The sequence below is a fragment of the Diplotaxodon limnothrissa genome, linkage group LG18, assembly GCF_057381915.1.
Source record: "Diplotaxodon limnothrissa isolate DT_005_m linkage group LG18, D_limnothrissa_male_GT1.1, whole genome shotgun sequence".
Lineage (NCBI taxonomy): Eukaryota > Metazoa > Chordata > Actinopteri > Cichliformes > Cichlidae > Diplotaxodon > Diplotaxodon limnothrissa.
In genome coordinates this window covers 18977073-18993080 of record NC_140613.1, presented here as the reverse complement: position 1 = coordinate 18993080, position 16008 = coordinate 18977073, and the positions used below count along the sequence as shown (strand labels likewise).

Here is a 16008-nt window from a genome sequence, read left to right as displayed (position 1 = left end):
AGCAATAAACACCCTCACCTCGTCACCCTACAGGGCTGTTCTTTACCACCTCGTATTCCTCACAGCAAGGGTAAGGATGAGCCTGTTATAACAAAAGCATCACAAAAGTCCCGTCTGTGAAGGTTGAAGTTTATTATAGGTTTCATAAAAACTTTTAGACACATTTATAAGTTCACACTTAAAGTGACACCCATCACACACAATCATCCTAAACAGCTGCTGTAGTGGCGTCCTCATACTGCAGTGGTTTGAAATACAAGTCATTAAATAAAAAAATAAAATCATAAATAGACTATTTACAAATCTAAAAGGAAATCAGTGTCCACAAAAATATGCACATTCAGTATATATATATATATATATATTACCATTCCTCGAGTTCTTTGGCCAAAAATGAGCGCAATGAGATCCAACGTTTCTCTTCATTATTTTTAAATGGATCATATTTGTAAAGAGACTCTTTGTGCTTTGGTGAAGTACAATAGAGTTACTCCATGAAGTGTAAACAGTTGAATCCACCTGACATTACTCTTGAGGCGTGAACTCACTTTTTCCAGACTCAAACCTCACAACAGGACCCAGCCAGCTGAGCGTCAGTTTCATCACAAACACAGTTTTCGCCTCTTTAAGTGTGAATATTCTGAGAAACACCACATTAAAACGTCTGAGTGTTTGTCTCTGGAGTATGAACAGCCTCACGTTACAACACTGGAGAAGCCTTGCTTACTACACCGGTTAAAGCAGTAAGATAATACATAGAGGCGGAGTGATATGCCCTTAAATGTCACGGTGACTACTCTTTGGATGAAGGGTAACCACTTCACGGGCTCTGCCGACACTGAGAGAACACAAACATTTGTTGGTCAAACATTTGCTGATGGCCATACACAGCAACTGAAATCTACCGGCAGGCTCAATCCCCATCAATCACAGCGACCCTCTCCACTCCAGCTTTTTATTGACAAGTCTGAGATTTTAATCCCACACATGACACCCCCACCGTCCCACCTCCCACACGCTGTTCGTTCACGGCTCCTTCATGATGTAGACATACATCGTCGTGAGGAAGCACTTGAGGGACTCAAAGGCAGAGGACAGCCAGTTTTCTTCAGGGCAAAAATCCTTTTTCACCACACATTTTGTGATCTCCACCTTAACAAAATGAGATAAAAGGGATATTTAAAAACAAACAAACAAACTTGTTAAATTTCTTGAAGTATAAATATTAAAAGGGAAACTTTGTGCTTCCATTTATTTTCTGATATATAAAAAATTTTACACATACACTTTCAGAATGCACTGCAGCAATGGTGGACACTCATATTGAACAGGAGGTGTTTGTGCAAGTAATTCCTATGAGCCAAAAAGCATCAGATGCTTTGCACACTCCATTTCAGATGAGGGTTTTTTTTCCTACTCTTGAATCTGTATGATGTCACTGATAGCAGACTTTTGCATCAGGTCTGGCTAGTCACAATTGGGAACAGCCAATCATAAGAAAGGAAGAGAATTAGATAGCCGGCGAACTGAGGAGCTACTACGAGGACTGATCTAAGGTCAGTAAGGATTATTTTTGAACTGTGAATCATGCAAAACTACCCTGGTACAGTCCACGAATAGACATAGGAGCTGGAAAAGAGCAGACTAGATGCATTTTAGAGAAGAACAGAGTTTTTAGTACTTAAAAATCACACTTAATGTGTGATTAAATTGCAGTTATTGGAATTACCTTTAAAATCATAAACAATGCTGCGCCGTGCTACCTCATTGAACTCCTTAGTCCACATAACCCTAGGGGAGCTCTAAGATCATCAGGACAATTACTCTTAGTGCAGCCTAGATCCCAGCTAAAGACCAGAGGTGACCGTGCTTTTGCCCTGGCAGCCCCGAGCCTCTGGAACAATCTTCCTGCTGCTATCCGCGCCTCTGATTCCATCTATTCATTTAAATCTCAGTTAAAAACTGTTTGACCGAGCGTTTTCAGTTAGTGCACATTCCCTATATTATTTTACCCTTATGTTATCTTCTACTAATGTTCCACTGTATAAAAACTCCCACCTTATATTTATGAATACTCAGTAATTGTATCCTCTAAACTATGCTCTAATGTTTTATTTCTTACTTTGTACTTTTTTGGGGGGGGGGGGGGGTACTCTCTTAGAGCCTTTTATCTTCTATCTTATGTTTTAACTTTGTTGTGAAGCACTTTGGTGTACCTTCGGTTTTAAATGTACTATATAAATAAAGTTGCATTGTATTGTTACAAATAAAATTAACTGTTTAAATGAAATTTCATATTTTATTTTCCCCAGTATGTGAGGATCTCAGTATTTTAATTCTAGTCTATAGATGTCATTAGTATTACAGTTTTTGTTTTCTACCTGAATTTGTGAGTCTGAAAGAAAGAAGTTGTAAAATTAATGTTACTGAGGAAATCAAATGAGTTAAATGTCATAATGCCTTTTTACTAGTTGCATTTCTTATTGCAATCTGTTGTCTCTTTTGTCAGTCCACTAAGAGTAAAAATACTGTCTGACTCGGAAGATGCACAGACACACATACACTAAAGTAAAATAAAACAGAGTTTGAATATTATTTAAATCAAGCATGAGAATGATCCACTTTACAGCAGAAACTTTTCATCAAATCATCCAGCAGGAAGCCAGAGTAAGCAAATAGCATCCCCATATCTCAGACTGCTGAAAGACGACTGAAAGCTGACGGAGCTTCATGCACAATCAGCATGTTTGTCATGCACAAAGCAGTGCATCAAATTCAAATCCCCACCCCACCCCTGCACACACACACACAAAACTAGCAAATGCAAATCGCTGTTGTATCTCAAATGTCAACTTTTTATGCATTTCATGTTTGCCCAAAATTTTGCTGAGGCAGAAACTTACCCATCCTCCCCGTCGCTTCAGCCAGGGAACCAGGAATTTGCGGACAAACTGTCCCAGACTGTCCACTAAGATGTGCACTGTAGCCGGATGGCCTTGTCTGACACAGTCCACTGCCAGGGCTCCAGCTACCGCAAACATGGACACCACCTTACCCCATGTTATGCCTACAGGAAAAAACAGACACCAGTGGATTATGTTTAATTATTCTATATCTGTGTATCTGTGCTTCCACAGTTCAAGCTGATCTGGATTTTGTTTATCTGCAGCCACCGAAAATCAAACTGCCATCTTTACCCCACTATAAACATCCCCTCCCACACAAAGCAACACCCATCGCTTTCCAGCCTCATATTCTGTGACCTGACAGGAAGCACAGAGGGCAGTTGGTGCACCTTGTAAATATGAAAGTCAACAAACTGGTGTTAATGCTATCGATAAGGCCACGCCAGGCTGTAAAATAAACAGGTTTAGACTGCACTGCCACTGACGCAGTTTCAGATACGGGAAGGTCAACAGGTTCAAAACTGAACTGTGAATGGAGCAGAAGCAGCGGAGCTGAAAAAGACCAAGTATTTGTCCCGTTACCCAAGAGGCACCGACCTCAAAACAGTCCAATATGATAAATGACGGCATCCGGCCACTCCAGGCAAAGTTTCCAGTGCAACGAGGGATTGTTATAACGAACGTCATTGATGCAGTGCAGGGCTTAATGGCATTGGCCCCCTTTAGCCCTGCTTGCATTGTCATGGTTGCTCCTTAGAGCTGAGCCACAGCCTCTGAGTGTGGCTATTAAAGGATAGAGCTTAAATGAGATAACTGTCCGTGGAAGCTGTCAGAGCACGTCATGTCTCCCTCCCTACTGAGAAGCGGGCCAAGAATAGAGACAAGATTGCCGGGGATAAAGCTGGAGGAGAGGAGGGCGGAAAGAGAAAGAACAGAAGTGGGAGGCAGGTGAAGATGGATGGAGGAGAGATGAGCCGTGTTGATTTTACTGAAGGCGACCACAGAACAGATGACTGTTTCCAAAGGAAGATATGTAGATATGATCCACAGATGCCATATAAATGTCATTCCTTTATGTCCACCACAAAGTAATGACTAACTAAAAGCTTAAAGGGTGGTTTTAAAACAATCTCGAGACTGCAGGAAAAACACACATGCCTTTTTTTTTTCTTTATTTATAGTCAAGTTCCAACCCGTCCCAGAGGGCTGGGGCTGCCTGGGTTCACCAGTTTGTTGTTCTTGAGGAGGAATCCCACGCCGTTTCTAAAAACGATACCCTCGTGACGTCAAAAAGAGCAGACATTTATCCAGAACACAAGCATGAAAATGTCATTAACCAAGTCTGTGTTTGATCTTTCCTGGTCCCGTGTCAAAGTTTTACCAGACTCTCTAATCTATTCCCGAGGCGCATACAGAGGACATAAAGTCACTCTTTATTTGGATCCTTCAAAATGTCTTTCCTTCTTTGGACGGTTTACAAAACACATCTGTTGTCAAGACAACATAAATAAAAGAATTTTTAAAAAAAAAGGCACAAGACCAAGACCAGCATGATCGACTTCACCCAAATAGACTCAACTAGAATTTAACCAACAGGCTTTTTGACACATTTGTTCTGCAATGTTGTCACTAGATTAGCACAAATCACTCCTAGCCAGGAATAACAGGAAGAACCACTTGGGCTGTTTATCCAGAGGTAACAACTGTGAATCAAGTAAGAAATTCCACATTCAAGCCAGAGCCAGCTGCTGTTGTCCTAAGCCATCTTCTCCTTGGTTTTAATCTAATGAACCACAGGAATAGCTGACCATATGTTTTTATTAAATAAACAAGTACATCAGAAAGGGACAGCTGAGGCAGAGCAGTTTGGTGACAACCTTGGACACATGCAGAGGAAGGATAGTGGATATACTGGGCAAAGGGTGTTGAACATGGAGCTGCCAGGCAGGAGGAAAAGGGCAAGACCGCAGAGAAGTTTCACAGATGGCACAGTGTTATTTACATGACTTAATATGGGAGAGGCTGTGACAGAGGAGGATGCTAGGGATAGGGTGAGATGGAGATGACCTGCTGTGGAGCCTCCACAGGAAGAGCAAGAAGAAGAATAGGTGCAAGGAAGAAGATGTTGCTAAGCTACATCAGCATAGATTGAGACAGGATGACATTTAGCAGAGGATGTTTATCTGTTCCCAGCTCATTAACTTTGAGTCTTTGTTAGTTATTCCAAAGTTCACTTTTTTTTTTAAAAAAAACCAACAAAAAAAAACCAACTAGATCTTATCAAAAAAAGAGTAAATAAACACAAATTAAAATAACAAAAACAACAAAAATATTTTCACCTATTGGCCAACTTATTTTAAAAATTTTGGCTGGTATCTCCTTACCTCAGTCAATGCACTCTGGACTTCTAACATTTATTCCTAGAACTGGGAAACACCCTTTAGACCCAAGTGGTTAACGCCCCATATCTTTGCTTAATTCTGACCAAAAAATCTTGGCAAAGGTCTTAGCGGGTTGATTAAAAGTAGTAATGGCGAAAATAATACATGCAGACCAATCTGGTTTTGTTCCAAACCGCTATGGTTCAGATAATATTAGGCGGCTGGTTAATTTGCAAAATTATGTTTATGATTCAGTACATCCAACAGTGGCCCTATCGCTGGATGCTGCTAAAGCTTTTGATTGTGTTGAGTGGGATTATCTGTTTAAGACATTAGAAAAGTTTGGTTTTGGTGACAATTTTATTAGGTTGATAAAGATATATGATTCGCCTTCAGCGCGAGTATTGACGAATGGGCTCATATCAGATCTATTTCTTTTACAGAGATCCACAAGACAAGGCTGTCCCCTTAGCCCCGGGCTTTTTGTTATTACTATAGAGCCTTTGGCACAAAAACAGAGAAATAATGTAAATATATTTGGAATTTTGATGGATAATAATCAACATAAGCTTCTATTATATGCAGATGATATGTAGTTACTTATGACACAGCCTGGGAAGTCTATTCCAGCCCTATTAGAATGTATAGAAAGCTTTACGCTGCTTTCAGGGTATCACGTCAACTGGGATAAATCAGAGGCAATGCCTATGTCAGGACACTGCCCTCATACTTTATTTAAACAGTGGGAGTTTCGGTGGTCCGTGAATGGTTTGAGGTATTTGGGGATACAAATTACCTTGGATTACACTAAGATGGTTCGAGCAAATATGGAGCCAATGTTTGAAAGAATAAAAATGGAATTTGGTAGATGGTCCAGGGTACGTCTCACAATATGGGGTAAAATTAGCTGTATTAAGATGATGACTGCACCCATGACCTTTTATATTTTATTAAATATTCCAGATCTAGACTAAGATCTAGACTTTTTGATCCAGCAGTTTCTTTGGGGTAGCTCACCACATTGTTTAAGTATTAAGAAACTTCAAGCGAGTGCAAAACAAGGAGGTTTTTCATTGCTTAATTTCGAATGGTATTATTGGGTGATGAATGTGAAACAACTTAGAGCTTGGTTATCTACTGTTAAACCCATTTGGTCCCATATAGAGACGGAAGTTAATGGCGGTATTTCTCCTTGGAAGGAGCTGTTTGATACCAGTCATAAACTTACCCATCCTATAATTGCAAATGCGAAGACATTGTGGTGTAAATTACATAGGGCGGGTCGCTGGGACTTTATTAAATCTCCTTCGACAACCTTATGGAGTAATAAAAGAATTTTAATTGGAGGGACATCGGTTGACTGGTTACAGTGGCGTAAGGCAGGCATCATTTATGTATCAGATTTATTTGACTGTGGGACCAAATGTTTTTTAAGCTTTGATAAAATTGTGGAGTTATAGAAGTTGCAGCATAATCAATTCTGAAGATAAGCTCAAATACATAGTTCATTATCGAAGTGGCTGGGAACCCCCTTGAGTTGTCCTGTGGGCAGCCCTGTGGAAGTCGTGCTCTCAAGATCATCCTTGGGTAAAGGTATCACTTCTAAGATTTATCATTTATTGCAAGAACGGTCAGCTGACCCGCTCCTTAAAGTTAAGGGCTACTGGGCCCAGGACATGGCATTGGACATATCCTTCAGTTGAACGGGATTCATGTTTTCAAAATGTTAATACTATGTATAAAGAAACAGGCAGTAGATTTATTCAACTTAAGATAATCCATAGGTGGCATCGAACACCGCAATAATTGTATAAATGGAACCTGGCCCCTACGGACGAATGTTGGAGATGTGATGGTAAAAACGCTTTGATTTTACATATCTTATGGAGCTGTTCGGCACTTCGGGATTGGTGGGAAAACATAACGGAGGTAATTTTCAGTGTTTTGAAAAGGAGATTTGGTATCTCACCAAAACTGTCCATACTTGGTATAACCACAGAACTTTCTGATGGAGATTTTTCCAGTTATACAAAAAGATGGGTTATTCAGGCTCTTACTACGACCAAACAGGTCCTGCTAAGACATTGACGGAAAAAGAACCCCCTCCCTATGAAGAGTGGCTAATGACAATGGCTAAGTTGGCGTCTTACGAAAAAGTGACTTATGGTTTATTAGATAAATTGCATCAATATGATTGTATTTGGTCCATCTTCACAAGCTGGCTTTCTGTAACTTGAAGAACAGAGGAGTAATGACAGAGTGGTGGTGTGGGGATTGGTGTGCGAAGAAAGAATAGGATAACTTCCCTTTGTTTTTGTTTTTTGTTTGGTTTTTTTTGTTGTTGTTTTTCTGTTTGTTTTTGTTGTTGTTGTTTTTTTTATTATTTATTTATGCATTTAAGTTCTGCTATTGAAGTTTAAAATGAAATAAATAAAAATTGTTGATGATAAAAAAAAAATTATGGCTGGTATCATCCCAGAACTCCACTGGTGTAGCCTGCAAATTTTTACATAAGGGTATTAAAGTAAGGCTGTGTCTATGTTAGACTGGATGTAATAATAATAATAATAATAATAATAATAATAATAATAATAATAATAATAACAACAACAACCACCAGATGAATTATTTGCCAAAAACAACACCTGAACTATGTGAGGACACAATTACAAGATTTACTCAGAGTTCAAAAATAAATAAATAAATAAATAAATAAATCACACCACCAAAGAGCACAGCTGGAGATTGTGATTTTCTTTGTGCACAACAGCAGTTGCTTCTGTATCAGTACAAAATTTAAGAACAAAAAAAAAAAAAAAAAATCAAGAAAATGCAGACAAAATTAAGCACCAGAATTATGTTACATATCTTATAATTGGCTAAATGATTCTTCTTTCAGCTTTAGCCTTATTTGGAAGACTTCACCACAGCGGACAGATCAGCACACCTACATCTACACTCGATAACTATCCTGAAGGAACTCACCCAGGGATTTGTGTCTCCTAGATTTTGAACCGTCTTCGTTAGCACACTATGGAGTTAGCAGCTAGCTTTCTTAGACTAACAGTGACTACAATTCAACCTCATACAGCCATCCGGCCTTCATTCTATTTTCTTAAATGCCCATCCAACCAGACTCAAGCCTGTCCCGGCTGACAGCGGGTGAGAAGCATGCTACCCCTAACGTAACATACACATTGTAGGGTTACAGAAAGAAACCAGAAGCAACATGGAGGAAAACTCAAAGATAACCTAAGAACATGTAGGCTCAGGAAGGTCAAAACTCAGAAAAGCCAAAAACCAACTAGAGAATCTAAAATCTTTTCTTAGGCAACACCATTATCCCCTGCCGCTCTGCATTAATTTTCCTTCCTGTGCATCGTTTTGAGAGGCCCAAGATTGGACATGCTGGCTTACACTTTAACACTATGCTACATTAAGCCATCCATCCATTTTCTACTGCTTATCCAGTTCAGGTTACACCCTGTGCAGGTCGCCAATCTGTCACAAGACTACTCTATATTAATTAAAGAAAAATGTTTGAGTTCTCTTAGCAAGACACGACAACGCTACCGAGAAGCCCTTTTATGTTCAGCATCCACATCCCAAACTTGGGCTCAATTTAGTAAACTAATGTCTAAACATAGAAACTTGGATGTAAGACTAATTATGTGTTTCAGATGGAGTCTCACTCCACCTACATCTGATTCGCACCCACTCACTCTGAGCCGAATGAGCCTGGTGAAAGCTGCAGAGGTTCACATTCAGTGCCTCCATAAGCAGTCAGCAGTGAAGGTCACTTCCTGTGCTCTTTTAATTTCTACTGCGATGCATCATCATCATCAACACTGAGCTTCATAACAGCCTTGTACCTGCTGAGAAAATCTCTGTTGCTACACCGATGAAGGCATCCGAAACCATGTTCTCCATGGCAACAGAAATGTTGAGCTGCCGCGCCACGTTCCTGTACAAACTGGGCTGTATACACTCCAGCTCATCGCCTAGGTAACAGAGGGAGAGCAGAAACAAAAAAAAGAAAAGGAGAAAAGTCTGTTAGGAAGTGAATCTGAGCGAAGGAGATTAAAAACAGGTGAACGTGTACCACGTCACACATTTTAACCTGCTTGAATATTGAATTCAAACATTTCACGTGACAAGAGTTCCCTCAGATACCCGTGTGCTGAGAAAAGATAGATGTGAAGAGGAGGGCTGGACCGCTGCTGCCTGGTTTTGGTTCAAGCTGTTCTCACACATGCAGATATAATCCTCGACTCATCATTTGGTCTGAGCTCATCAGAGCTTCAAATGCTCAGTACAGGCTGTATAGACATGTGGAGTATAAGCCTAATGTGTTGCTTTAATATATTGCAAATGTAGCAAATACTCCAGACACAGGATCATAATGTAGGTGATCAGCAAATTCAGTCTCTAATCATTCGCAATTTTCTGGTTTCTTTACCATTCTCTGAAAGCAGGTGTAAATTCAATACAGCCGTTGCTACTTTCTGACATTTTATGGGCCAAACAAATAATCAATTAGTTGAGCAGCTAATCGGCAGATCGTGAAAATGGAATGCATGTTAGATTGCAAATGCATGAAATGTAATGTCAATCATTTCTGAGATGCTTAAACACAACATTTCCTTTCATTTTAAGTATGGTTGTTGGACAAGAAGAAGAAAAAACATCCCAAAGATACCCATTATCCTTTTTTTTATGTCATGCTATTTTCATGACAGCACTAATAATGAAGCAAGGCAATCATAGTTCAGAGGTCATCGATAAGGTGGCATTTATGGAAACTTACCAAGACAGAGAAGCACCATAGACACTTCAGCCAGCGCTGTGTTTGAGGGAGAAAAATGGAGTTCAGTTTTAGACCATCCCAACCCGTTTTGGTTGAGCCTCGACAAGATGTAGTCTCTGCACAGCGCCTTAGACTGGGTCACCAGCTCCTTCTCGGTCAGTGATCGGTCAAACACATCCAGGACCTCTGCAGCAAACACTGAAGACCTGCGCAGGACCTCCATGTCCTCATGCAGGGTGAGGGGGATCTGTAAGTCAGAGAGCCTCTGACCTCTTTCAATCAGCTCAGAGTTCAGTGGTGAAGATAATATGGCAGCTGTGAGGAATAGGAGTAGATGAAAAGAGGTCAGATAAGAGGAAAACGAAGCAGGTGATTAAAAATCCCTGCTGCTACTACACACTTTTTTTTTAATTCACAAGAATGGTGGGTGAGTGTATAAAGACATTTGGATTCTAAAACAGGAGCAGAAACTTACATAAGAATATGATGGAGGTGTTATTGTTGTGAGTCACATGGTGGGATAGTCAACTTATTGCTACACTTCTTGGATTATGCAACAACAAACGGCGATACCACAAAATGACTGAGGAAATATTTTGTTTCCCAGTCTCAATATAACACACACACACGCACGCACGCACAAACCCATCGAGCTTTTTTCACTGCAGTCACAACTTAACCCTAATTTTAAATCCCTGAACCGCTTTAACACGCGAGAAAAAGACCCCGCTTACCATCAGCATATCCACATGATGACAAACACCTGCGCCTGATGTCGCAAACGCGATTTATCCGATTTATTAATTAGCAGACGTTTCAGAGCGAATCTCTGAGGTCTTTCAAACAAAGCTGGACTGTCAGAGCAAGCGCATTAAAACTCCTCCACTGTGCAGACAAACCGGCCCAGACAATCAAGCAAACAACGGGCGAAGTTCTGCTCTCTTTTCCACGCAGCGGATAGTGGGTCCACTTGCTTCTCCGAGACGCACCGACGGAGGGGAGGGAGGCGGGTGGAGGACGCCTACCTGTTGTTCCACCTTGCCATTGGCGCGCGGTGGGTGTGCTCGTTTCAGAGCCGGGAAAAGCCCGGATAAGGAGTTTGACAGCCGCCGCCTCCCTCCCACCACAAGCAGCTTCTCACCCCGGCGGACAGAGGGAGACAATTCAACTGTAACTACTTTCATTCACAAATCTGAGGGGCGATTAGCTCGGCTTTAATAGAATAGCCAGTTCGTTTGAATTTCTTCTAATATTCAGCCTTCAACACACTGATGCAAATCACCATTATGCTGTGATTTGAGCACAGGTGTGACTCAGGAGACGATCACCTGCCAAAGTTTATGTAACTGTTCCTGAAGCCAGAATTGTGCCACTGTCAATCCCCTGCAGAGCTCCTTCACGCCGCTAGATGTCCCGCTCTGCTCGTGGGTGTTGTTTGGTAATATCTATGTAGATTTACTGCATTGCATCCTGATCTTTTTATTTATTTATCTATCTAAGATAATGAGATAAGATAGGATAACTCTTTATTGTCATTGCACTGTCATACTTAGTACAAATACAAAGAAATATTTGCTACAGTCATGGAACACAAAAGAAAAAACTCTTAATGTCTTTATATTTTCTGTCATCTATTCAGTCAAAGAAGACAAGATATTTTTTGTTGTTGTTGTTTTCTGCTGTGTGTGTGTGTGTGTGTGTGTGTGTGTGTGTGTGTGTGTGTGTGTGTGTGTGTGTGTGTGTGTGTGTGTGGATGTGTGGATGTACTTGTTTAAACATCTTTTTGAGGACCAAAAATTAGTATCCCATTATACTTGTGGGGACAACAGTCACTTCTGGGGACATAATGCCGGTACTCACAAATTTGAAAGCGTTTTTGAGGCTCAAAAATTGTTTTTTTAGGGTTAGGGTTACAATTGGGTTATGGTCAGGGTAAAGGTTAGGGTTAGGTATTCATTTCTGATGGTTGCAGTTTTAGTAAGGGGCTAAGGAAAGCAATGTCCTCACCAAGATATGAAAATGTGTGTGTGTGTGGCTTTTTTTATTTAGTTTGTTTGGCTTTTTAGAAAACAAGTACTCTAAGTAGGAATAAATATTACAATGTAAACTATATGAAAAATAACAGGTGAAAGGCATTGGTTAAATGTAAGTTTTTTTTATTTGAAAAGACTGTAAAAAAAAATTTTTAAAGTATGTAAAATTAAATATTTTGTTATTTCATTTCAAACAGTCATCCTCAAAAAAGAGAAAAGAAAAACTGTTATTTGCTACTTTGCTTTTAAATTGCTCGTGTGTTTTAAATTATAAAAACTAATCCAAAGGATTTTTTTGAACTGGCTTCATTAATTTCCCTGCAGTGTTGCTGTTTCTCCTGTGTTTTGAAGACCTGAGCCATTTATCCTCTTAAAATATCCACAACTGAGAATTACATAAAAGCAAAACAGCAATTTGTGCAAACACGGATTCAAACAATGTGGACACAGGAACTCAAGAGAAAACTGGATTTTAAGTGTAGCAAACTGAAACTGTTAAAAAAAAAAGTTGTAAAAAACAAATACAAAAATTCAGTATTGTGATAAATGTTAGTGTGAAGATGCTCTGGTTATAAAAGGGTAAACTACAGCTGGATGTGAAACTATGAACGGTCTCTTGTATCTTTGCTTTTTCTCTTTTATCATAATTCTATATTTCAATCGGTTAAAGATGTAATTTTCCTTACATGTTGACTTTTTTGTATAAGTGTAGCTGTAGTTTTAACCTACGTCCTTTCACATTTCCTTTTTCTTTTAATCCCTATAAATGAACCGAATAAAGAGAAAGATTTTATTATTTTTTATTGTAAGCAAAATGCACAGAAAGATGATTTGCAAAGTCAAATCTCAGCAGAGGATTGCAAATGAGCTCCTGCTCAAACAAGGACACCATGCCTCAGATGATCACACTACACATGCTTAATGTTTATGTAACATCTGCCAAGTTAAACTCTGACCGTATAAATATTCCAGACATGAGGACTAAATGCTCAGAGGCCAAAGGAACATCGTGTCACTGTGTTTGTCTAGACAGAAAGCTTAGAGAAAGACCTCGGAGTGAAATAAAATCCCACGAGAACCAAAGTGATACAAAAAATAAACAGAAAACATTTTTAATGCCAAAAACATAATTGCAAAACTTGACACTTGACAGACAAAAAGCAACTTGGGGACCTTTTTTTTTAGTTTGATACAGCTCTGACACATAGTCAGTCTGAATAACTTCTTGCTGCACATTATGTAATTTATTTGTTATTCTATACTCTTGTGGAAAAAAGAAACATCTTGTCCTTTAGGTCTTCAGCAGAAGGGATTGAAAACTACAGTTTCAGGAAGACAAACGCACAGTCATAAATGTACAACACACACATATTTTGAATTTCTTCTTCTTCTGTAACTCAGAAAGTAATCACACACCACTTGCACTTTTACCCCCCTTTAGACAAAAAAAAAGAAATTAGGAATGACGAATGATGGCCGTTCCTCCTCAAAACCAAGCTAATAATCTGCAAACAGATTAGACTTCTGCATGGTGATTCCCTGAAAGAGTGTTTATCTCTCTTGGCATGTTGATTGCTGCTGATGCAGGCTTTATTCACATAAGGATTAGATGAAGCATTATAAAGTTAAGTCATTGTTTTCACTGGGAGTGCACTTACTTGTCCAAACTCAGGTGAATGGGAACATATGATCTCAAAAGATTTTCGGTGTGGCTTCTTGGTTCAGTCAGTTTTGCACAATAAAGTAGTTTTCAAGGCTTTAACATTTAAATGCATGATCAAAAAGAAAAAATAAATAAATACATTTATAGGGTCAGACACCTGCAATAACTTATTAAAAGTCCAACTTAAATACTTTTCTATATGTAAAGGGAATCAGAATAAGTAAAGTGAGACTATAATGTGTTTTGCAGTATTTTGTATAGTATTTTTTTTTTTCTAAATTACAACCTGTATACTGTTTACATGATCAAAATTAACTGAACAAATCCAAAACAATTAATAAATAAAAACCAAGCTTGAACTCATAGCACTGAATGGATTTTTCTAGAATACCCACAATATGAAAAGGTTTTGTCAGGCTTTTGAAATTCCTCACCTAAAGCTTGCCATTGAAATGTTACTTAAGATCTCAGACTCCAGTTATCTTCCATTGCAGACAGGCACCTGTCTTAGTTATTAGCAAAACAGTTGCCAGATAAGTGATTTTATTGTAAGAAAACAGTGATAAGAAAGAAAAAACCTTTTCACACATATGATCAGTATCACAAACCTGAATTTTCACATCCATGGGGAGGGGAGAAGAAAAAGAAAAGTGCCTTTCAGCTCCAGTGTTTGGTAATGTCTCTACAGTTTTGTTTAGATGGGCTGCAAACAAGCAATGGATTAAAAATGATAATGTTGGGGTATATATACATAAACGTAATGAATTACATAACTCGGCCACTGCTAACCACATGTGAACTCGACTGTGTTTCTTCACAAACAGGACAAACTGCTCTGGAGTGCCGGCTTCCACAAATGACAGAATCACTGAAGAGAGAATGTATGAGCATGGGCAACCATATGATTTCTTAAGCAATCCTCACTGCTATTACATAAAGCACAGAGCTGAGAATTTAAAGAATCCCCCCCCACATCCATTCATTCATTTTTCCACATCCAGATGAGGCCCATCCTGCCTAATTTTCCACAATTGGCAAAGTGAGGGAAACTATTATCTGCGCTGCGCAGTGGGACTGAATGTCAGCTTGTTTGCCGGTTTGTTAGCTCATATGCGATAAACTAAAGTCAGTGTTTAACAGTCACAGGACCAAGATGGACAGGGAGTGTGCTGTATTATTTAGGAATATGGCAGCAATGGAAAACAGCTGACCACGTCGCTGGAGACAAAAACACCAAGTCTCACATTCATGTCAGCTTATGCTTAAAAAGGGCAAAAACACTCCAATAAGCAACATGTTGCTCTCACCCTGCACAGTTAGACTTGGTTTGGATGATCATTTTAAGTTCAAGGTTTTGTCACATTTCCACCAATGCATGGATGATTTAACATATAAGTGTCATTGCATAGAGTTCTGGCTGCATGTGAAACTGACAGCGCCCATGAATTTATCATGCTTTTAGAAGAAGTCCTTCACTTTTGTAAGAGCCCTGTCTCTGGGTGAAACTGAACTGTTAATATGTTAACAAGATCAGGATATTACACTTACAATATGATGCCTACCATGAATGTGAATGGCACATTCAGGAAGCCACCTGTCGAGTTTTTAAGGGGCTCTATCTGAAACTAAAACTGCCCATGTTGGAAAGTCTTTACTTTCTGACACAATGCGTTGCATTTCCAAAAGAATTTCACTTTTTTTTTCCACTTTATGTTTTCATGCTTTCACTTGAGTGCACTTAGTGTTAAAGTGTCATACAATATGTAAACAGACAGCACTGATTGCCTCTCCCCGCTTCCTTCTCGCCCTCTTTCATGTGCATGGATGCCTTTCATTCCTGCCTCTCCGTCTAATCTTGTGGTGCCGAGTAAATTTCTAACACTATCCAGGCCTCACGCCCAGCATCGCCGGTGCTTGGGGAACAGGTCAAACCAGAGGCACCAGAGGGCCTGTCAAATAGCTGCAAGGGTTGGGCAAATCCAAATGTGTCGTTAGGTTTGTAAGTGTATTGTGTGGGTTTGCAACCTTTAACCTAAATCAAGTATGAAGGATAACATTATTACGTTATCCTCATGTACTTCTTTACTTTATTTATTTCATGGCTTTTGGGAATCTGTATTTTTATATCAGTTCACTTTTTTCACATAACTCTGTTTGTTTTTTTGCATTTTACTGAACTTATTAAGTAACAATGGAGGTAGTCGCCTTTGGCTGTAGG

General features: G+C 39.4%; 1 protein-coding gene across 1 annotated transcript; it reads right to left on the bottom strand.

Annotated features, from left to right (window-relative positions):
• Nucleotides 1-1026: 1026 nt before the first annotated feature.
• On the bottom strand, nucleotides 1027-10323 carry bokb (BCL2 family apoptosis regulator BOK b). Its single transcript, XM_085378197.1, has 4 exons — nucleotides 10095-10323; nucleotides 9160-9288; nucleotides 2904-3067; nucleotides 1027-1152 (listed from the first exon to the last, which is right to left on the bottom strand). The coding sequence occupies exons 1-4, from the start codon at nucleotides 10315-10317 to the stop codon at nucleotides 1027-1029; spliced, it is 642 nt and encodes a 213-aa protein (XP_085234323.1). The 5' UTR covers nucleotides 10318-10323.
• Between the last annotated feature and the right edge of the window lie 5685 nt (nucleotides 10324-16008).